The sequence below is a fragment of the Sapajus apella genome, unplaced genomic scaffold, assembly GCF_009761245.1.
Source record: "Sapajus apella isolate SASKATOON/1434 unplaced genomic scaffold, GSC_monkey_1.0 scaffold7, whole genome shotgun sequence".
NCBI classification, from domain to species: domain Eukaryota; kingdom Metazoa; phylum Chordata; class Mammalia; order Primates; family Cebidae; genus Sapajus; species Sapajus apella.
The window spans coordinates 6085381-6107384 of record NW_022436947.1 but is presented as its reverse complement, the minus strand read 5'-3'; the positions used below and the strand labels follow the sequence as shown (position 1 = coordinate 6107384).

Sequence of the window (22004 nt, the reverse complement as noted above, 5' to 3'; positions counted from 1 at the left end):
CTTTAATTATCTGCCAGTATTTCTCATGTAATTAATATGATGGTTATCCCTAGGACAAAACATTTACATAATCACCACTCTATTTCTTACCCTGTTGTTTTCATGTTTAAGTAACTACATCATCTGAAACTGCAAACTTCCATTGCCAGCCAGCAATTATTTCTGCCTAATACATAGGCGAGACTGCTGAGAGGAGAAAGTATTCACTTTCATGTAGTAACAGAATAAATACTATAATACTATAGAATAAAATTGATAGTTATTCTGTAGTATTATAGTTTTTTTTTTTTTGGAGACAGGGTCTCACTGTGTTGCCCAGGCTGGAGTGCAGTAGCATGATCTTGGCTCACTGCAACCTCCGCCTCCCGGGCTCAAGTGACTCTCCTGCCTCAGCCTCCCAATAGCTGGGATTACAGGCATGTACTACCATGCCCAGCTAATGTATTTTTAGTAGAGACGGGGTTTTACTATGTTAGCCAGGCTGATCTTGAATTCCTGATCTCAAGTTATCTGGCTGCCTCAGCCTCCCAAAGTGCTGGGATTACAGGTGTAAGCCATTGCACCTGGCCTTCAAGCATCATTTTAAAACAGCTTTGGCTTAGAGAAAGTTATGCTGTCAGGTTTAAAAAAAGAAAAAGAAATTTAAAGGCTCTTGTCAGTGTTATATTTTGTAATTAATTTCCTGCCCACCAGTTATAAACACTATCTTTAGCTGGAAAACATTCTGTTAGTAAATAGAAGTCCTGGATGTGAAAGAATAAATAAATGGATCTAAAATGTAGTCATAGTGCATATTGCTCCGCTGGTCAGGTATGTGATTATCTCTATCTTCTGGAGCACAGGCATGAACTTAGAAATAATTAGCAAAGAGCCTGGGCATGAAATCAAAGCATTTTATAAACCTCTGAAGTATGAAGCCTTCTTAAGAGGCAAGACATACAGCTAAATTTGGAACTGAGAGTTTGGGAGTGAGGAGGTGGTTCTTGCTCGTGTTTTGTGTGAGTAAGAGCGAGTGAGTGTGTGTGTGTAGGCAGGGGACTGATTCTTGTCAGTGACTTCCTCAGACCCCTCTGCCCTGCCTCCTCCCCTGGCTGCTGCTGCTGCAGTGGCTGCTCCCTGGGCTGTAGGAAATGAGTGATCATGATGACATCGAGGTGGAGAGTGACAAGAAACAACTGAGATTTCGATCTGCGGCTGTCAAATGAGCCTATCATAATACACTGGAATGAAATCATAGGGACCACATCAAAGACAGCTTTCAGTTTGTGGGACTCAGCCCCATCACTCTAAGGAAAGAAGGCATCCTGGGCCCAAATCCTAGACAAAGCCACAGAGTACATCCAGCATCTGCAACGGGAAAACCACACGCCAGTAAGATATTGATGACCTCAGCGTCAGAATGCTCTTCTGAAGAAGCAAGTCCATGCACCAAAGGGGAGGTCAAGTGCCCAGCTGCAAGTCAACTGTTCCTCCTCAGACAGCATCCTCTGCAGCAATGCCAAGGGCAGCACGGCCTCTGCCTTTGATGGGGGCTCCGACTCCAGCTCAGAGTTGGAGCCTGAAGAGCCCTGAAGTAGGAAGAAACTCCAGATGGAAGCCAGCTGAGTTACTCGGGGCAGGCCAACAATAAACACCATCTCCATCATCCTCCTTTCTGTTTCCTCAGAACCATTTCAGAGACGATTTTTCTCTTTCTCCCTTAAAAATTAAAAAAAATTTATTTTATGTAAAAACTCTTGGGGCCTGGTGCAGTGGCTCACACCTAATCCCAGCACTTTGGGAGGCTGAGGCGGGCAGATCACTTGAAGTCAAGAGTTCGAGCCCAGCCCGGCCAACATAATGAAACCCTGTCTCTACTAAAATTACAAAAATTAGCCTGGCCTCAATACCATTCAGGACATAGGCATAGGCAAGGACTTCATGACTAAAACACCAAAAGCATTGGCAACAAAAGCCAAAATAGATCAATGGGATCTAATTAAACTTAAGCGCTTCTGCACAGCAAAAGAAACAATCATTAGAGTGAACCAGCAACCAGCAGAATGGGAAAAAATTTTTGCAAATCTACCCATTTGACAAAGGGCTAATATCCATAATCTACAAAGAACTAAAGGAGATTTACAAGAAATAAACCCATTCAAAAGTGGGAGAAGGATATGAACAGACACTTTTCAAAAGAAGACATTTATGAGGCCGACAGACATGAAAAAATGCTCCTCATCACTGGTCATTAGAGAAATGCAAATCAAAACCACATTGAGATACTATTTCATGCCAGTTAGAATGGCAATTATTAAAAAATCTGGAGACAACAGATGCTGGAGAGGATGTGGAGAAATAGGAACACTTTTACACTTGTTAGTGGGAGTGTAAATTAGTTCAACCATTGTGGAAGACAGTGTGGCAATTCCTCAAGGATCTAGAAATAGAAATTCCATTTGACCCAGCAATTCCATTACTGGGTATATACCCAAAGTATTATAAATCATTCTATTATAAACACACATGCACACATATGTTCACTGTGGCACAGTTTACAATAGCAAAGACCTGGAACCAACCCAAACGCCCACTGATGATAGACTGGGCAAAGAAAATATGGCACATATATGCCATGGAATACTATGCAGCCATAAAAAAGGGTGAGTTCATATTCTTTGTTGGGACATGGATGAATCTGGAAACCATCATTCTCAGCAAACTGACACAAGAACAGAAAACCAAACACCGCATGTTCTCACTCATAGGTCGGTGTTGAATAATGAGAACACAGGCACAGGGAGGTGAACATCACACACTGCTGGTGTCTGTTGGGGGGTAGGGGGCTAGGGGAGGGACAGTGAGGGGTGGGGAGGTTGGGGAGGGATTACATTGGGAGAAATGCCTGATGTAGGTGATGGGGGTATAGAGGCAGCAAACCATGATGGCACCTGTGTATCTATGCAACAGTCCTGCAAGATCTACACATGTACCCCAGAACTTAAAGTAGAATGAAAAAAAAAATCAGCTGGCCTGGTGGTGCACCTCTGTAATCCCGGCTACTCGGAAGGCTGAGGCAGGATAATTGCTTGAGCCCAGGATGTGGAAGTTGCGGTAAGCCAAGATAGCACCACTGCACTCCAGCCTGCGTGACAGAGCAAGACTCTGTCCCCCTCCCCCCACCCCCCAAGAAAGCTCTTGTCCTCCTTCCCCCATTTCCCCTAGACTTTTTTTTTTTTTTTTTTTTAAAAAACGTATTCCCTTCAGGAATTCCCTGTCCCCACCAGGATTTTTTGGACCAAAACACCCTAACTTGTTGGCAGCTTTTTCTGTGGAGGACAGATGGCCAGCTGGACCTCTGAGTACAGTATCCTGCTCACCTGACCAGCTCCTCTAGCCCTGCCAGGCACATACCTGGAGGACACCACCCCCACGCAGGCTGCCTCCTGGTCCACACACGCTCGCCTCTGTTGAATAGATTTCGAGAATCTGTGAACTGCTCTACTTTAAGAAGATGACTGGTTTGGAGTAATCAAGATGTACACTTTCTCCTTTTTAAGGACTTCTAAATCTTTTTCTAAAAAGCTATTTATCGTTCCAGTTGAGTGACCAGATCCTTAAAGAAGTTTGTTGTGTAAAAAGAAAGTGGATGTATTTGCAGCACGGAGCCTTTGGCGTGTTTCACTCCTGCTTCTCAGCCTTGTTTAAGCCTGCGGCGCCAGCATTACGGAGGGCCACATGACACTCGTGGTATGTCCTGGAGATGTCAGCAGCGAAGTGGCAGCCACCAGGGAGTGGTCCTTTGGAGTTGGGCAGGGAGGGCAATATTGAGTAGTGTAGAGATTTTGTATCGAGGTACAATGATGATGTTCTGATATTTACTTCCTGCTACTGAAATTTGAATCTGAGTGAACTGTCCCTATTTCTTGATAATACCAATATTGCAAAATGACAGATTCGTAATGATCAAATCTTCCTTTCTGTGTGTTTATGTCTAAGAAATATAGCTAACTGATTTTGTATGTAAATACCAAGAGTGGTTTACCTGGTACTAAACCCGTATCCCAGTGTGGGCCTTTCCCTGCCCTACCTATTTCCCTTCCTGCAGCCCTGGTACCTGGTACCTGCCTTGGTTGTGTGATCCAGCCCTGGTTCTGGCTGTGGTCAGCAGATCCCAGTGAAGGGTTTTGTGTGTTTAGGCCTCATTTGTCTTTTTCCTGCTCCGTTCCTGGCATTTTGCTAATTTCTAGCGTATATTCTGTAGTCGCTGTCTGGGTTTGATTCCATTCCACAGAAATAAAAAGTATGTCGTCGCTGTCTGGGTTTGATTCCATTCCACAGAAATAAAAAGTATGTTGTACATGCCGTTGGATAACATCTCAGACATCTAGGTTGCTTGATAAAGGTTTCCTAAGTTGTTTTTCAGGAATTTGGGGTCAGCTCCTGTCCAGTTTAAACCAGCTGGCACCACCAACCCCTCAACTGGGCCTGCGTGAAACCCTGATGGACAATGTTTTTGGCCTTCTGACATCAGAGGGCCGCCATCCGAGCTTCTTAAACACCCAATCTCTACCTTAGGTCCTCAACGCTGGTTACACAGCACACCTGCGGAGCTTTGAGAGCTACAAGCCTCGTTTCCTCCCCGCAAAGTCCCGCTGGGCATAGGTGGAGGATGTTGCAAGAGATCCCACGATTGAGCTGCGGATGAGACCTGCTGCCCACGCGGTCCTTCTAGGCCAGGGAGTCCTAAGCTGGGCGGTATTATTAAAATCGTCCGCGTGCTGGGAGTAATACAGATTCCTGGGCCCCAGCCCAGGTTTACAGAGGGCGATGCTCAAGGCTGCCCAGCCAGGCTCGGGACTCGCTCTTTGCTGTCCCGGCGCGCACTCGCTGCCCAGCGGGTTTAGGCCGTTAGGCAGATGCGCTCCGCCAGGGCACATCGGGGCGCTGCGACGCTGCGAGTCGCTTCCGGGCGCGGCTGGAGCGGGGGAACGGGGCGGGGCGTGACCCGGAAGTCGACGGGGGGGTTCCGCCCCCGCGCATGGGGAGGCAGGCTCGGACCGGCCCGGGGAGCTGCAGCCGCCCTTCGCACCCTCTTCGCCCTCCCCACCGACATCATGCTCCAGTTCCTGGTGAGTGGAGCTGCCGAAGAGCGGGGCACGCTATCTGTGGCGCGCCGCCTGGGACGCGCCTCGGACCCTTCTTCCCCCTCGAAGGCTGCCGACCCCGCTGACCCGGCCTGCCTCAGGGCCGGGCTTGGCGTGGATCCCGCGGTCCTTTCAGCCCCTGCGCGTGGTCGTCGCCTCTTTGGGCGGCCGTTCTCTTCCTGCCTCCCCAGAAAATCCCTTTGCCAGTATTTTTCAGCAGCCGTCCAAATCCCTAAAACTTCCAGGTGTCAGAGAGTGTGCGTTCCCAGAGCTACTTGTTGTGTGCCGCGCCCCGCGCTCGTTGTGTAATCCTTGCATTAAAGCTTGTGTGGTCCTTGATGACTTTCCATAGTCCACCCCGCTTTCTTCCTGCGCTCCTATTCCATTATATAGTCGCAGATCCGTCTCTTATGTAGAGCCCTGCTAGTTGCCATCTCTGAGGAGGTAGGAGGGTCAGAAATAAACCATAAATTAGCCACCTCACGAAGTCCGAGAGGCTAAGTCCTCATCAGACCTTTCAGACGTGGAGGAGCGAGTTGGACACTGGTATACAAGTAATTTTTCCCCAAATGAGTAAGCATGAGTAAGCAGATTATTTCTTCTGGCTCCTTATTTGAGTTAAAAACTAGTTTTCAGGCGAAACTCAGTATATTTCAAAGATTGCCTGGTGAAGGTTCCAGGAGAACTTGCTCATCAAATTTTCAAGTTCAAGTTTTTTTTTGCCAAGCTATTGTGCATTCAAAACTTGATGCTTTCAACCTCTAATTCTTATAAGACGCAGATATTTAGATGTTCAATAGCGATCTGGTGCTCTGGAAATGAGATGCTTTTCCAAATGCTGTATTTATTTTTTTATTTTTGAGACGGAGCTTTGCTCTGTTGCCCGGGCTGGAGTGATGGGGTGATCTCGCTGACTACAACCTCTGCGTCCTGAGTTCAAGCGATTCTCCTGCCTCAGCCTCTTGAGTAGCTGGGATTACAGGCACGTGCCACCACACCTGGCTAATTTTTGTATTTTTAGTAGAGAGGGGGTTTCACCGTGTTGGCCAGGCTGTTGTCAAACTCCTAACCTCAGATGACTCACCTGCCTTGGCCTCCCAAAGTGGTGGGCTTTCAGGCGTGAGCCATCATGCTCAAATGCTGTATCTTTATCAAAGAGATTAAAACACAAAACACACCCCTTCTGTCATTTCGTGAAAGTTGGTAATGGATTGTTATCCAATTAGTCAAAAGAGTATCCTTAATCTGCCCAGCTAAGATGGGGCTGCTCCTTTGCCTCTAGGAGTTTCTCTAGTGTCCTAACTAGGTGTTAGTTTAGGAGTTTAGAATAGTGACAGTCATTTTCTTGTAGTAAACACTAGATTAAAAGCGGTATCACTTAGCTCCAGAGTGTAATTGAGCTGCCTACTATATCTGTTGCTCATTGATAAACTGAGAGGACATGATTCAATTACAATTAACTTTCTAAGTGGTTTTGCAGAATGAGTTTATTTGGTTTTGCTACAAACTTTTACTGTGTGTTATTTTTTTTCTTTTCTTTTTTTTTTTTTTTTTTTTGAGGCAAGATTTCTCTTTGTTGTGGAGTGCGGCACAGTCTTGGCTCACTGCAGCCTCTAATTCCTGGCCTCAGGCAATCTTCCCACCTCAGCCTCAGGAGTAGCTAGGACTACCGGCCCGCACCACCACCCCCGGCTAATTTTAAAAATTTTTTTTGTAGAGACAGGTGTCTAGGTCTCCCAAAGCGTTGGGATTACAGGCATGAGCCACTGTGCCTGGTCAGATTCTGATCTGAGAATTCAGAATTCTCAGCATTTATGGAGAGATGCTAAAGGCATCCATTACATTCCTAACTCAGAAGTGACTGGAACACTGATTTCTCTCACTCTCTGGTCTCCCACCTTTTTGCTTTTTTTGAGAGAAGTGGTTAGCATTACTTTTCACATTGATTTCGCCTCTGTCAGATGAGTCACTGACTCTGAAGTTGAGCAGGTATTTCTCTTTGCGTTCAGTCATTTCATCTATAAAACAATGACCATCATGTTCTAGTGTTTAAGAGGTTAGACTTCAGAGTCAGACTTCTCAGTTTGAACCCATCATTTTCAAGCTGTTACCACAGCGTGGGTGGGCTATTGACATTTTCTGCGCTTCCATTTCCACATCTGAAAATGCAAACCCACTTCAGGGTTTTGTTGTGAGGATTAAATATGAGTTAACACATTAAAGAGCTTAAAAACAGGGCAGTCAACAAGGATTCAGATAATGTTCAGTTTTTCTTTTGCAAGGTGTTCTTCGAACCCTGATTTAGTTTCTTCTCCAAAGTGGGGATTAGCTTCTCTCAGAAAGATGGGTGATAGGAAAGGTTTGGAAGAGATGAAACAGCCACAAGGGAAGTATGTGCAGTCATCTCACATTTTGGAACCCTCTCAGGTGTTTCTCCTACAGCTGGCATTTGTGGAGCAGTCTGGAAACCACTGCACTTGCTTACATTGCTGATATCTTTCTTCCATTGTTCATATTCCTCCTCGGATTAAAATAGGGGCCCATTGTCCCTATCTTGAAGAGACCTCGTTTCTGTGATTTCCCCCTTTTACTGCAGTTTTCCTTCTTTATTAAATTTTTTTTTTTAAATAGTAGAGATAGTGTCTCACTATATTGCCCAGGCTGGTCTTGAACTTCTTGGCTGAAGCAATTCTCCCACCTCAGCCTCCCAAAATATTGGGAATATAGGCTTGAGCCACCCACCACTCCTAGCATTTTTTATTTTTTGAGACGGAGTTTCACTCTTGTTGTCCAGGCTGGAGTGCAATGGCACTATCTCGGCTCACCACAACCTCCACCTCCCGGCTTCAAGTGATCCACCTGCCACAGCCTCCCAAAGTGCTGGGATTACAGGCGTGAGCCACTGCACCCAGCCAACTTCTTTTTTTTTTAGTGGAATGCTTCAGAGATTTTCATGTCATCTTTGCGCAGGGGCCGTGCTAATGTCTGTATCATTCCAGTTTTAGTGTATGTGCTGTCAAAGTGAGCACCCCCCTTTCTTTTACCGCAGTAAAAGACAGCTCTTTGCAGATAGTTACCAACAGTACCTGAGGAAAGCTACTACTTCCTTAATTGTAAGGTTTAGTTAGAGTTATTTTAAGGATGCTTTCAGAGGGAAGCTAACATGATGACATTGCTGGGGGCTTTGTGCACACTGCCTATGATGCTGTTATTGTAATCTGTTGCTTCTTTTTTTTTTTGAGACAGAATCTCACTCTGTCATCCAGGCTGGGAGTGCAGTTGCACCATCTTGGCTCACTGCAACCTCTGCCTCCTGGGTTCAAGCGATTCTCCTGCCTCAGCCTCCTGAGTAGCTGGGATTACAGGAGTGTGTCACCACACCTAGCTAACTTTGATATTTTTAGTAGAGATGGGGTTTCACCATGTTGGCCAGGCTGGTCTTGAACTCCTGACTTCAGGTGATCTGCCTGCCTCGGCTTCCCAAAGTGCTGGGATTATAGGTGTAAGCCACCATGCCCAGCCATCTGTTACTTTCCTTACCTCTTGACGCCCAAAGCACTCAGTGCTCTTAAATCACTTTGTCTTTAATCTCTCCTCCATGGCCTTTACGACTCCATATCTTAGTACTCTGGGCCTCTCAAGTGATTCCCCTGTCTTGGTCTCCCAAAGTGGTGGAATTACAGGCGTGAGCCACTGCACCCAGCTTATAATTACTTTTACAAAGGAACTTAGATAGAGGAAAGTGAGGTCTAGCTGCTCCAAGGGCTGAGGGGATCATATCTGGGTGTACCAGTTGGGAAGTTGCTCTATCTCATCTCTCCTGTTTTTACTGGCTGCTTCTCCCTGCTCTTGGTTTCCGTATATTGCTCAAGACTCAGTCCTTGACCCTCTGCTCTTCTCTCCAAAATCCCCTTAAGGAGTGTGTTCCTTGTCATGCCATCCCCTTTTACCTCTTTGCAGACAGCTACCAACACTACCTGAGTCCTTTTCTCTGAGTTCTAGTTTCATGGTATCAGCTGCCAGCTGAATATTTTTGTCTTATCCTGGACTCATCACCTCTTCCCTCTCTTCCCCTCTTCCCCCGTTCCCGACCTTACCTACCTTCTTTGTTCCCCTCCCCTAAGTCTCTCAAATTTGAAATGTTGACATAATCTTTAATTTTTTTCTCTCCTTTACTTTCCGTATTATTTACCTGTCATGTGCCAGGCACATATTTTACCTACTATGTAATCTTGAACAAATTAGTTAACTGCGCTGTGCCTCAGTTTCCTGAACATAAATTGGGCAATAATAGTACCTGTCTTACAACATTGGGAAGAACATGAGTTTACTCATGAAAAGAGAATGCACTTTGCTAGGACGAGGTGGGCAGATCACTTGAGGCCAGGAGTTTGAGACCAGCTTGGCCAACATGGCGAAACCCCGTCTCTACTAAAAATACAAAAATTAGCCTGGCAGGTAGCGGGTGCCTGTAATCCCAGCTCCTGGGGGGGTTGAGGCAGGAGAATCGCATGAACATGGGAGACGGAGGTTGCAGTGAGTCAAGATTGCGCTATTGCACTCCAGCCTATATGACAGCCTGTATCTCAAAAAAAAAAAAAAAAAAAAGGAGAGAGAATGCACATAATAAACTCTCAGTAAATGTTAGCTATCGTTTTAAGCCATTCAGTCTTTACTGCTCACCTGATGAAGAGTTCGCTCCATATGTTCCCACTGCCAGCTTTGTCGAGCAGGTCCTTTTCATTCCACTCTTGGACTGTCTGCACTAGCTGGCTGGTGTAGAATTGTAGGTTTTGAGTTGGAAGGGTTATATTTTGGGTTCTGTAGTCCAGCTAACGTGCCTGTGCTTCAGTCTCCACTTCTTAAGGGCATCCTGTTTGTATCTGGTCACCTCATTACAACAGGCTCATTATTTCCTCTGTTAACCTGTTTCATTTTGGTCAGTGCTTCCTCACCTGGTTCTTCTCAGTGTTAAAGAGCAATTCTAATTTAAATGAGAACCTTTTATGCATTCGCAGAGCATTCTATCTTGGCACTTCTCTCACTCCCCCTCCTGTCTGGTCTTTAGGCTAAACTTTTCTGCTTCTTCCACCCATTCTTCACGATTTCAAGTTTGTGCTGGTTACAGTTCTCTAAATATTCTAGCTTTTGAATCCTCTCTAAAACATGGCACCATATAGTCTGATAAGCCGTAGAGAATCAGGGCTGTTGCCTCTACACGTTTCTCTTGCCAACCTTGGCTCTGTCCTCTCTTGTAGCTGCCAGAGTAATCATCCCATATTAATTACCTTATCCACATGCTCAGAAACTGCCGATGGCCTCTGCCTCCTGCCACATCAAATAATAAATAACCACTTGTACTTTCAAGGTTTGGTAATCTAGTCCTCTGTTTTAGATTGGCTCAGCGAATCTTACTGATCTGTAACCAACCTGTGAACCATCTTGTGTTAATACCATCCCACATGGTTTTCTTTTTTTCTCTTTTCCCCTTTTCTTCTGAGACAGAGTTTCGCTCTTGTTGCCCAGGCTGGAGTACAATGTCACGATCTCGGCTCACTACAACCTCCGCCTCCTGGATTCAAGCGATTCTCCTGCCTCGGCCTCCCAAGTAGCTAGGGTTACAGGCGTGTGCCACCACGCCTGGCTAATTTTGTATTTTTTTTTTTTTTTTTTTTTTTTAGTAGAGATGGGGTTTCACCATTTTGGTCAGGCTGGACTTGAACTCCTGACCTCAAGTGATCCACCCTCCTCGGCCTTCCAAAGTGCTGGGATTACAGGCATGAGCCACTGCACCCGACTGGTTTTCCCTTTGTCCTTTTTGCCTTTCTAATTACTCTTCATGGTCCCACTCTTATCTTTTCCCATGAGGCCCTCCTGAAGATATGCTCCTGAAACCTTTACACTGTTATCTTTGTTTTGTTTTGTTTTTGAGACAGAGTCTCGCTCTGTCACCAAAGCTGGAATGCTGTGGTGTAATCTTGGCTCACTGTGACTTCTGCCTCCCAGGTTCAAGTAATTCTTGTGCCTTAGCCTCCCAAGTAGCTGGGATTATAGATGTGTGCCCCCATGCCCAGCTAATTTTTGTATTTTTAGTGGAGACAGGTTTTGCCACGTTGGCCAGGCTGGTTTCAAACTCCTGGCCTCATGTGATCCGCCCACCACTGCCTCCTAAAGTTCCGGGATTACAGGTGTGAACCGCCATGCCTGGCCTTACACTGTTACACTATTATGTTCCATTTCCTCATTTATTTAGGTCTCACATGTCTTTTCATTAGCTTCTGAATAATTACCTTGCACCTTGTTTGTTATGTTTATTTCTAGGTATGTTTTAGTTTTGTGTTGTTGTGAGTGGTGGTCTTTTTAATTTTCAAATTAGTTCTTGCTGATGTATGGAAATGCAAATAATTTTGGTATATTGATTTGTATCCAGCAACCTTGTCTACCTCTTAGCTCTAGTCGTTTGTCTGTAGATTAACTTGGAAGTGAACCAGTGAAGGTAACAACGACAGTTTTGTATCCCTTTCCAATTTTTATTACTCTTACTTGTCTGTCCTTTCTTCCTTTCATTGTGTAAGCTAGGACTTCCAGCAGAAGTGACAAGAGTGGACACCTAGTTTTGTTTCTACTTTTAGTAGAAATTTAAAGTTTTAGTATGATGTTTGTGATTTTTTTTAACTAGGAAAATTCCTTCTAATTTCTAGTTTAAGAGTTTTCATTGTGATTGTCTATTGAATTTTTCTTTCTTTTTTTTTTTTTTTTTTTTTGAGACAAGGTCTCACTCTCACCCAGGCTGGAGTTCATGCAATCATGGCTCACTGCAGCATTAACCTCCTGGACTCAAGCTATCTTCCCACCTCAGCCTCCTGAGTACAGGTGCACGCCACCAGGACTGACTAATTTAAAAAAATATTTTGTAGGGGGAGTCTCACTAAGTTACATAGGCTGGTCTCAAACGCTGGGTTCAAGCAATCCTCCTGCCTTGGCCTCCCAAAGTGCTGAAATTACAGGCATGAGCCACCATGCCTGGCCAGCTGTTGAATTTTATCATGGTGTTTCTCCATCGGTTGATGATGTGATTTTTCTCCTTTAATATGTTAGTATAAATTTTGTTAGTAGATTTCTAATACAAGTACTTAAACTCTGTGGTCCGTTTGAGACCATCAACATGGTCATGTGCTGTGGTGTAGTCACTGTACCTTCATGTATTTTAGTTTTGGCTTTCTAGACTAGGTCATAAATTCCATGGGAAGAAGTACTATACCCTGTACTTGCATACCAAGTACATGGGTTAGTTTTGGGGTCACTTAGTCAATACTTGGTGATTGATTTCATTCATTTAATTTTAGGTCTTCCTTTTTTGCCTCATTACTACTCTCAGTCATAAAATTGAATATTTGAATCAGTTACTCTGAGAACAGGCAAACCAGCTCCACCTGTGCATCTGTTCCAGAGTGTTTACGGGCTGACTTTTCACGAATGTCCCTATTTAGACTGGCTCAAAGTAGTAACAGCTTTTTCTCCCCCTTTCTTTATTTTCCAAGGAATCTTATTGAATGTAAAACCTAGCTTACCTCTTAAAAATGTGCTTTCTCTGTGGTTGTAGTAGAAGAGATGTAGGCTATATCTTCAGCAGATTTTATTTTAATGTATAGTATGTAGGTTTTATTATTTGAAGCAATTGTTAAACACATTTGATAATGTTTCCACACCAAGTTTAAACACTAAGACACAAAAATAGAGATTTTTTTTTTTCCGTCTCCTTGGAATGGAGAGGGCTTTTGACTGCTTCTCTACCTGAGTCTCAAATTAAGAAATAAAATGATCAATTTTTGTTTTTTTTGGTCAGTGTATTGATTTAAATGGAATCATATGTGGTCTTTTCTAACTGCCTTTTATAACATTTTCAAGGTTCATCCATGTTGTAGTATGAATCAGTACTTCATTTTATGACTGAGTAAATATTACATTGTATGGATATAACACATTTTGTTAATTATTTCACCAGTTGGTGGACATTCAAGATGTTTCTACTTTTGGCTATGATGAGTAATCTGGCTAGGAATATTTGTGTACAGGTTTTTGTGTGGGTATGTATTTGTTTTTTCTTTTCTTTTTTTTTTTAAGGATGGGGTTTTACCATGATGACCAGGCTGGTCTTGAACTCCTGACCTCAGGTGATCCACCCACCTCGGCCTCCCAAACTGCTAGGATTACAGGCATGAACCACTGCGCCCGGCCCATGGATATGCATTTCAGTTCTCTTGGGTATATACCCTAAAGTAGGATTGCTGCATCGTATGGTAACTTTATGCTCAACATTTTGAGGAACTGTTGGACTATTTTCCAGAGTGGCTGTACCATTTTACATTTTCACCAGTAATGTATGACAGTTTCAATTTCCCCATATCCTCATCAACATTTGTTGTTGCTGTTATTGTTTTTGTTTAAGCAATTCTAGTGGGCGTGACATAGTTCCTCATTGTGGTTTCGATTTGCATTTCCTCAGTTACTAATGATGTTGAGCATCTTTTCATGTGCTTGTTGACTATTTGTATCTTTGGAGAAATCCTTTCACATCATTTGCCCATTTTTTTTTAATTATTTATTTCTTTTTGAGATGGAGTCTCGGTCTGTTGCCCAGGCTGGAGTGCAGTGGTGCAGTGTCGGCTCACTGCAACCTCCACTTCCTGAGTTTAAGCAGGTGCCCACCACCATGCCTGGCTAATTTTTGTATTTTTAGTAGAGATGGGGTTTCACCAAGTTGGCCAGGCTGGTCTTGAACTCCTGACTGCAGGTGATCCACCCACCTTAGCCTCCCAAAATGCTGGGATCGTAGGTGTGAACCACTGTGCCTGGCCAATTTGCCCATTTTTAAATTGAGTTATTTATTTTTTGTCATTCAGTTGTAAGAATTATTTGTATATTCTGGATACAGGTCTCTTATCAGATATATATTTGAAAATATTTTATCCAATTCTGTGTGTTTTCTTTTCACTTCCTTCATGGTATTCTCTGAAACATAGACATTTTTAATTTTGATGAAGTCCAATTATTATTATTATTTTTTGGTTACTTGTACTTTTGGTGTCATATCTAAGAAAACTAATTGCCCAGCCCCACTCATGAAGGTTTACACCTGTGATTTCTTTTAAGAGTTTTATAGCTTTAGCTCTTACATGTAGATCTTTAATCCATTTTGAGTTAATTTTTGTATATAGTGTGAGGTAGGGGTTCAACTTTATTCTTTGCATGTGGATATCCCATTGTCCCAGCACCATTTCTTGAAAAGATTATTCCCAGCACCATTTCTTGAAAAAACTATTCTAACTATATTGAACATCTTGGCACTCTTGCTCTTGTTGAAAATCACTTGACCATAAGCCTTTACAGTTTATTCCTGGACTCTCCACTCTATTCCATTGATGTTCATTGATCAGTAGAAACAATTCACTCATGTTTGCTTGCTCTCTCCTATGCCACCACAGTAATCGACTCTTCTTTAATAGGTACTGGGTTTTCTTAAAAAGAAAAAAATTACTTTTTTTTATTCCTACATCTTTTCATCATCTAATAGATCCTTGCTTCCTTAGCCTTTTCTGAGTATAGCTGCCAGGAGAATGCTTGTAAGGCAGTGCTTTCATCATGTTGCTGTGGGCAAACAGTAGTCAGTGGCTCCCTACCATAATTGCATATGAAGGAAACTCCCCTGCCTCTCTCACCCAGGCTGGAGTGCAGTGGCATGATCTCAGCTTACTGTAAAGTCTACCTCCTGGGCTCAAGTGATCCTCCCACCTTAGCCTCCTGAGTAGCTGGTACTATAGGTGTATGCCACCACAAAGTGCTGGGATTACAAATGTAGCCATTGTGCCTGGCTGCCTTGCCTGCTTTTTGAAGCACATCAGCTAGTCCTGCCTGGCTCTCCATACTTAATTCTCTCCATTCTTTAACTCACATTCTCTTTTCCAGTCAGGCCCGTTTCTTTTATTCCAGTTATCGCATCTTCATTCCCATCTTGTGCCTTGATTTCCACATTCAGATTTCTTTGCTTTTTTTTTTTTTTTTTTTGCCAGTTGTATTAGTCCATTTTCACACTGCTGATAAAGACATACTCAAGACTGGGTAATTTATACAGGAAAAAAGGGTTTAATAGACTTATAGTTCCACATGGATGAGGAGGCTTCACAATCATGGCAAGGAGGAGCAAGTCACATCTTAAATGGATGGTGGGAGGCAGAGAGAGAGCTTGTGCTAGGGAACTCCTCTTTATAAAACCATCAAATCTCATGAAACTTATTCACTATCACAAGAACAGCATGGGGAAGACCTGTCCCTCCGAATCAATTATATCCCACTGGGTCCCTCCGATAACACGTGTGAATTCAAGATGAGATTTGGGTGGGGACACAGCCAAACCATATCACCAGTTTAAATGTAAACACTTAGCATTTTAGAGGCTTTAATATCAACCTGAGGTACATTATCTTTCAAGTATGATTTCTTAAAAGAATCACTTCTGCATCGTCCATTTTGCCACTTAATGGATGGCCTAATTCTGATTTTTGGAGCGTCTGCGTCTAACATTGAAAATCCTGTGCAGGGTCCTGCCTTCTGTTATATAACTATTTTACCTACCATTTCTTCCTATTTATCATTTAAGTTCTCTAAGGGCAGAGATCATTTTAATCCTCTCATGGGGCTAAATATGAAGCTGATTTTTAGTGTCTAAAGGTCTGCAGTCCCTTAATCAGAATCTTTGGGGGTCAGATGTGTTTGGGAAATCAGATTTCTTTTAGATTTTGGAAAAGCAATAAGCTGCATCATGTACCTTGGTACTTAACACCCCCAGCAACATCTGGAATAGCACTTTGTAATCAAATGTACTAATTTTTTGCTGTGAGACATATTTTCCAGTGGGGGTCTAAGGCAGGATCTTGTATTTAAATATTTCTATTTCTATAGCAAAAAATGATTATTCTCACTAAAGTGTGATAAAGGCTATAGTCTCCTGTTAGTTCAGGTCAGGTATGCTCTTGCTACCAAATGAGTTATGATGAAATGTAGTTTGGGTTGAGTTGGGTTTCGGAATTGTGGATAATGGATTGTGAAGCTTCACTGATTCTTAGCGTACTCTGTTTATAGAGCTGAAAATGTGATTCTTCTGTTGTGTACTGCTCTGTGCCAGTCTAGAGTTCTCTTTTGGGGCTCTTAGCTCCAGCATCTTCTTCCCATTTATTTTTCCTGTACGCTACTTTCCTCATGTCAGTCCTTTATTCCCAAAGTTGCAGTGTTTTACCATTAACTGTCCCCAATGTGCCTGAGAAAAGAAGCTACTTTTTCATACCGTTAAAGTCCCAAAGTTATTGCAGAGAAGGTGTGATAGCAGTGTACTTAGAGTTGATCTTGGGAAGAAAGCATTGCACTCCTTAAACCATAGTCTTCTCTGCAGGGAATACTAAGGGGTGACCATGTGATGTGGGGGAAGCAGGACATTGTGATGGCATTCAGCTTACAGAGTTACTGATGAGGTTTCCAGGTCTTGGCCTGGAAGAAGTTAGGCATTCTTGGCCTGCAAAGAGGTTTCAGACTCATCCAAGACCTCCTATAATCTGACTCCAGTCTAACCCCTCAGACTGAGTCACTGTTCCTTAGATTTAGGTTTTATTTTTTTGTTTAAACTTGCCTATTGACCATCCCATGAGCAACATACTCTATGCACTTTTCTGGCTTCATACATTTTTCCCAACATTTCTTTTAGTGATATTTTTCTTGTATATTTAATCTTACAATACCCCATTGGAAGATTTGGTAGTATTCTGAAACTGGAATTGGATATGACTTGTTTACAGGCTCATGGTTTTTGTTTTGTGGTGTGTTTTAAAATAATCACGAGTTTTTCGTGCCCTGATGCCTGGCAAAGTTGCCAAAATGAAGCCACATTAGATATGCCACATTTATTTAGAGACATGTATGGTAAGAACTAGGGATCTTAGAATGTTGGAGCTGGACATTACTGTGTTAGTATAGTGTTTTATAAATCAAGAAGCTCAAATCAGCAAAGTTCCAGAGAGGTAAAGTGTCTTGCTTTAGACACACCACTTAATAGTGGTGGAACCAGAACTCAATTATTTTTCTTGAAAGTTTTAAAATCCCATGGTTTTTCTTTTTGGTGTTAGAGCTAATACTTTCATTTGATTTTTTTTCCTCTTAAGTAAATAATGCTCATGAATTCGGAAAACCTCTTCCTACCTAGTTTCAACCCATAGGAGAAAAAAATTATTCTGCTTCAAGGTGCCACATTAGTAAAAGTAGGATTTTATAGGCCATATCTGATTAATCAAATGATCAGAATAGTCTATCAGTAGCTTTTATTTTATTTTCCCCTGGGACAGAGTCTTGCTCTGTGACCCAGGCTGGAGTGCAGTGGTGCAATCTTGGCTTACTGCAACTTCTGCCTCCTAAGTTCAAGCAATTCTCCTGCCTCAGCCTCCCTAGTAGCTGGGATTACAGGCGCTCCCCCCAACCATACCTGGCTAATTTTTGTATTTTTAGTAGAGACAGGGTTTCCCCATTTTGGCCAGGCTGGTCTCAAACTCCTGACCTTGTGATCCACCAGCCTTGGCCTCCCAAAGTGCTGGGATTACAGACGTGAGCCACCATGCCCAGCTGTTTTGTGTTTCTTATTGCTAACAACAAACCAATTTAAATTATGCTATTAGTGTTTCAAGCTTAGTAAGTTTAAAGCATACTAAGGACCCAGCTGCTGCATTCTGTTCCCCTATGTGCCTCTCCAACTTGAAGATAAGGTTAACCATGCCATGTGTGATTGATGGTGTTAAGTGCCGCACTTTATTTTTTTTTTTTAAACCTCTCTGTTGCTTATTGATTGAATAAAAGCAACGCTGATTAAAGAAAATGATGAAAAAAATAGATGCTAGTCTGAATTTATAAAATGAGAAATTAAGCTCCAGATGGAGGCTCTTAATTACCAGGGGAAAACAGGGAATTATCATCATTAAAACTCAAAGCTGAGGAGCCTTGGCCCTTTTGAGTATATCTAAATTTTCATGAACCAATTTTTGTTTAGGAAAACAGTCACCAATTGGGATAAATATTTAAAGTTTTCTAAAAATGGTGCCTCTCTCTTGTCACTGAGTTAGGGCTGTGTTTCCCACCGATCTTAAATGTCCTGCCTGTCAGACTGTACCCGTGGCAGAGTGCTAAGCCATATGTGCTCTCAGTGGTGTGTCAGCATTTTCTCTTCATCTCTGTCATCACATATTTTAGTTTTTGAGTTTGAAGCTAATGTAGATTGTCCTGTGCTCCTTGTTGGGAATGACCTTGGACAAGTCCCTTTCCATCCTGGGCAAGTCCCTCTTTTGAACTATGAAGAGCTTGTAAACTGTGAGAGTCCCTTCATTTTCTAAGATCCTGTGAATTGACTGAATATTTATTTATTTATTTATTTAGAGACGGAGTCTCGCTCTGTCTCCCAGGCTGGAGTTCAGTGGCACGATCTCAGCTCACTGCAACGTCCGCCTCCTGGTTTCAAGCGATTCTCCTGCCTCAGCCTCCCGAGTAGCTGGGGTTACAGGTGTGAGCCACCACTCCCAGCTAATTTTTGTTTCACCATGTTGGCCAGGCTGATCTCAAACTCCTGACCTCAACTGATCGACCACTTTGGCCGCCCAAAGTGCTGGGATTATAGGTGTGAGCCTCCGTGCGCGGCCCCCACTGAATACTTTAAAAACCAAGTAATTTTTATTTGATGTGAAAAGAAATAACAATAGCCATAACCAAAAAAGGACAAAAGAATTGCAGCATTCAACAAGAAAAATCTGAATTTCAGCTTGAGTTTCCAGAACTTGTAGTCAAGTATTTATGTGGGTTGTGTGGGGATAAGAGAATTCAGGGTAGATTTATACAGTGTTACCTTTTATTCTTTTTTGTTGTTTTATTTTCCTTCTTATGTTTGATTGGTGTCACCATTTATTTTTTTGTATGCTCGTTAGCCACTTCAGAGGGCATCTCTGTGTTTATAGAAGAAAAATGTGAATCTCATGTTGTACACAGTGCTATACTGGACACCAAGGTCTTCTAACTGTCCTAAGCTTCTTAGGAAGATACTGTCTATGTGTTTTAGTTTGGAATCAGACTGGCACAGGACTCGATATGCACTGTAACTCTTCCTGTTCTATTTTTCAGCTTGGATTTACTTTGGGCAACGTGGTTGGAATGTATCTGGCTCAGAACTATGACGTAAGTGGCCGTGTCTATGACCTCCCTGATTCCATGTAACTGTTTTAGAGTGACTTTTCTTTGTTTGAGGTAAGGTGTGCCTTCTAGCATTAATGAAGTCCATAGGGCTGAGGAAAATTCCTGAATGTTGTAGAGTGGTTTGCCATTGTTTGAAAAAGTAATCCAACTCATGAACCATCTGTCTTCTGTGTCACCACAAGAGGGCAAAATCCCTTCGGTGTGGCTGGCCTCATGGTGATCCTCAGCTGTGGCTTAGTAGCCCAGAGTAATATTAAGTTGGGCTCTTAAAATTTTTTTTGGAATCATGTGATAAGTGAGAATTTAAAGATTAATTGGATAATCTTTTCAGCCCCACTACCCAGTAGTAGAGATGACTTAGAATTTTGGAGATACATATGGGTAGGAGGACTAAAAAATGTAGATCTATGTTCCATCTCAAAAATTCTAAGTGTAGTACATTTGAGGACAGAGTTTTGTGAAGTTGTGTTAACCTTACTTTATAGAGGGTGATGTTGAAAACCAGGTGGTGCAGCTGCCTATGAATGGAGATCCTGGACAGGTGTTTGAAAAAGACAAGCAAGGGAAACGTGATATTAACTTGATTTATTTTGTAGTAAAGCTTTTAGTATGACAAAGGGAATTCCTTTTGTCAACCTTCTTTTGAGTCACCTGGTTTTCTAGGCAGGGGCTTTATTATGTCACATTTATTGTTTATATGTACAACCTTTACTTGGCACCAGATCGAGCAGTTAAGTGGGTATACAAAAGTAGAAGTGGCTTTCAGAGAAGAAGCATACTTATCTGACAACTTCTGATATCTCTCATATGCAATTATGAAGCCAAAAAATACCACTGTTGGTGGGGTGCAGTGGCTCATGCCAGTAATCCTAGCACTTTGGGAGGCTGAGGGGGGCGGATTGCCTGAGCTCAGGAGTTTCAGACCAGCCTGGGCAACATGGCGAAAGCCCGTCTTTACAAAAAATACAAAAATTAGCCAGGTGTTGTGGCATGTCTGTGGTCCCAGTTGCTTGTGGGACTGAGGCAGGAAGGATTGCTTGAGCTCTGGAGGTCAAGGCTACAGTGAGCTGTGTTTGCACCATTGCACTCCAGCCTGAGTGACAGCGTGAGACCCTATCTGAAAAAAAAAACAAAAAAAACAAAAAAAACGCAAAAAGAAATGACCACTATTTAGCAGATCTCTTTCAGAGGAAGATAAAAGCTTGTAAAATCATTTATCTTTGGAGGAAGAGAAGTAAAAGAATATTGATTAGGTAGATGCAAAATTGTAATAATCTTTTTTCTCTTTAAAGATACCAAACCTGGCTAAAAAACTTGAAGAAATTAAAAAGGACTTGGATGCCAAGAAGAAACCCCCTAGTTCATGAGGCTGCCTCCAGCACTGCCTTCGGGATACACTGATGCTACTGCTCTTGAGGGCCTCCTTTACCATCTGAACCAAAAGCCTTTGTTTTCATCTTCAGCCTCAGTGTTCCTCTTCTTTGCTAGACCCTGTGTTTTTTGCAAGCAAAATGGGGCCCCAATTTGAGAACTACCCTAGATTTCCAACATACCCACCTCTTCCGGTGTTCCCTTTCCAACTGCACGGGAGGTCCTAAGACTGGAATTATGGTGCTAGATTAGTAAACATGACATTTAATGAGTAGTGTCTTCTTTATTGTTTGCTATTTTTATTACCTTTTGTCAAGAGAAAAACTGATGAGTTTTGTGTAGCTGGTCAGATACAAATAATAGTGACTTCACAGTTTAGCAGTTATAATGGGTACTTGTTAAACGTTTGATACAAAATTATGTTGCTACAAAGTAATTAAAATTAATATCTTAGAGCTAGTTTCTGGTGAATTATTCATTTATTTTGTACTGTTAGGCAGCTCCATAGTTGCTAATTTAACCAATAAATCAATTTGCTATTCAGTAACTAAGAAACAATTCTGAGAATCCTGTCAGAAATTGGGGAATGAAAAAATATGCAAAATAATGGTCTTTGTCCCAGTAGCGTTCAGCCTGTTTAGTGTGCATGTTTTTCCTTAATGATGTATTTGATCTGACTTTTTTCCTTCTCAAAAGGATCATACTTGGGATTACAGGTATATTTGATATTATATGATGGATAAGTGAAAAGTTATTAAAGGAGATTTTATACCTTTTCACATTAAAAAAGGTATTTATATTATTACTTTGTAGTGATTCTCTTAAGAAAAAATGTAGCCCAAATGTATAGTAAAATCAGTGGCTCAAGAATTTCTGCTTCTCATTGTAATTGATGCTTTGTTTTTTCCTGCAATCAGAATTTCCCTGTATTTGTCAAATGTATAATCAGCTCTTATATTTTTTAAATTAAAAAACTTTTAAATAATCAATTTTTCCCATGGGACAAGACACAAAAGTAATTTCATATGAAGGGCCTCTCCCACCCCTGTTCTCTGGCTCCTGGCTCCTCTTTGGCAAGCTACTGTTACCACTTTGCCTTATTGAGAAAGAGTCTGTACCTAAACAAACACGTGTAACACAAATAGTAACTATACATATAGGTCTGCTCCTTGCCTTTTTTTTTAAATGGAGTGAATTCTATATTAGCATGTAAGTAGCAAGGAACCTCATTCT

At 42.3% G+C, this 22004-nt stretch overlaps 1 protein-coding gene, 1 non-coding gene and 1 pseudogene across 2 annotated transcripts; 2 read left to right on the top strand and 1 right to left on the bottom strand.

Annotated features, from left to right (window-relative positions):
* The first annotated feature begins 522 nt into the window (after positions 1–522).
* Positions 523–1716, top strand: LOC116550123 (annotated as a pseudogene).
* A 3167-nt stretch (positions 1717–4883) lies between these two features.
* On the top strand, positions 4884–21820 carry STMP1 (short transmembrane mitochondrial protein 1). The gene is made up of 3 exons (XM_032275908.1): positions 4884–5111; positions 19329–19382; positions 20693–21820. Exons 1-3 carry the CDS (start codon positions 4899–4901, stop codon positions 20765–20767), a joined length of 342 nt encoding a protein of 113 aa, XP_032131799.1. The 5' UTR covers positions 4884–4898; the 3' UTR covers positions 20768–21820.
* On the bottom strand, positions 8052–8155 carry LOC116550456. Its single transcript, XR_004268424.1, has one exon. It is a non-coding gene; the product is annotated as a U6 spliceosomal RNA (small nuclear RNA).
* Positions 21821–22004: the final 184 nt, after the last annotated feature.

Bases quoted from the DNA above. Each gene is read 5' to 3' on its own strand.
- STMP1 (XM_032275908.1), top strand. From the start codon at position 4,899: ATGCGCTCCGCCAGGGCACATCGGGGCGCTGCGACGCTGCGAGTCGCT. The intron at 5,112-19,328 runs GTGAGTGGAGCT...TCTATTTTTCAG, and splicing joins ACATCATGCTCCAGTTCCTG to CTTGGATTTACTTTGGGCAA. The intron at 19,383-20,692 runs GTAAGTGGCCGT...TTCTCTTTAAAG, and splicing joins ATCTGGCTCAGAACTATGAC to ATACCAAACCTGGCTAAAAA.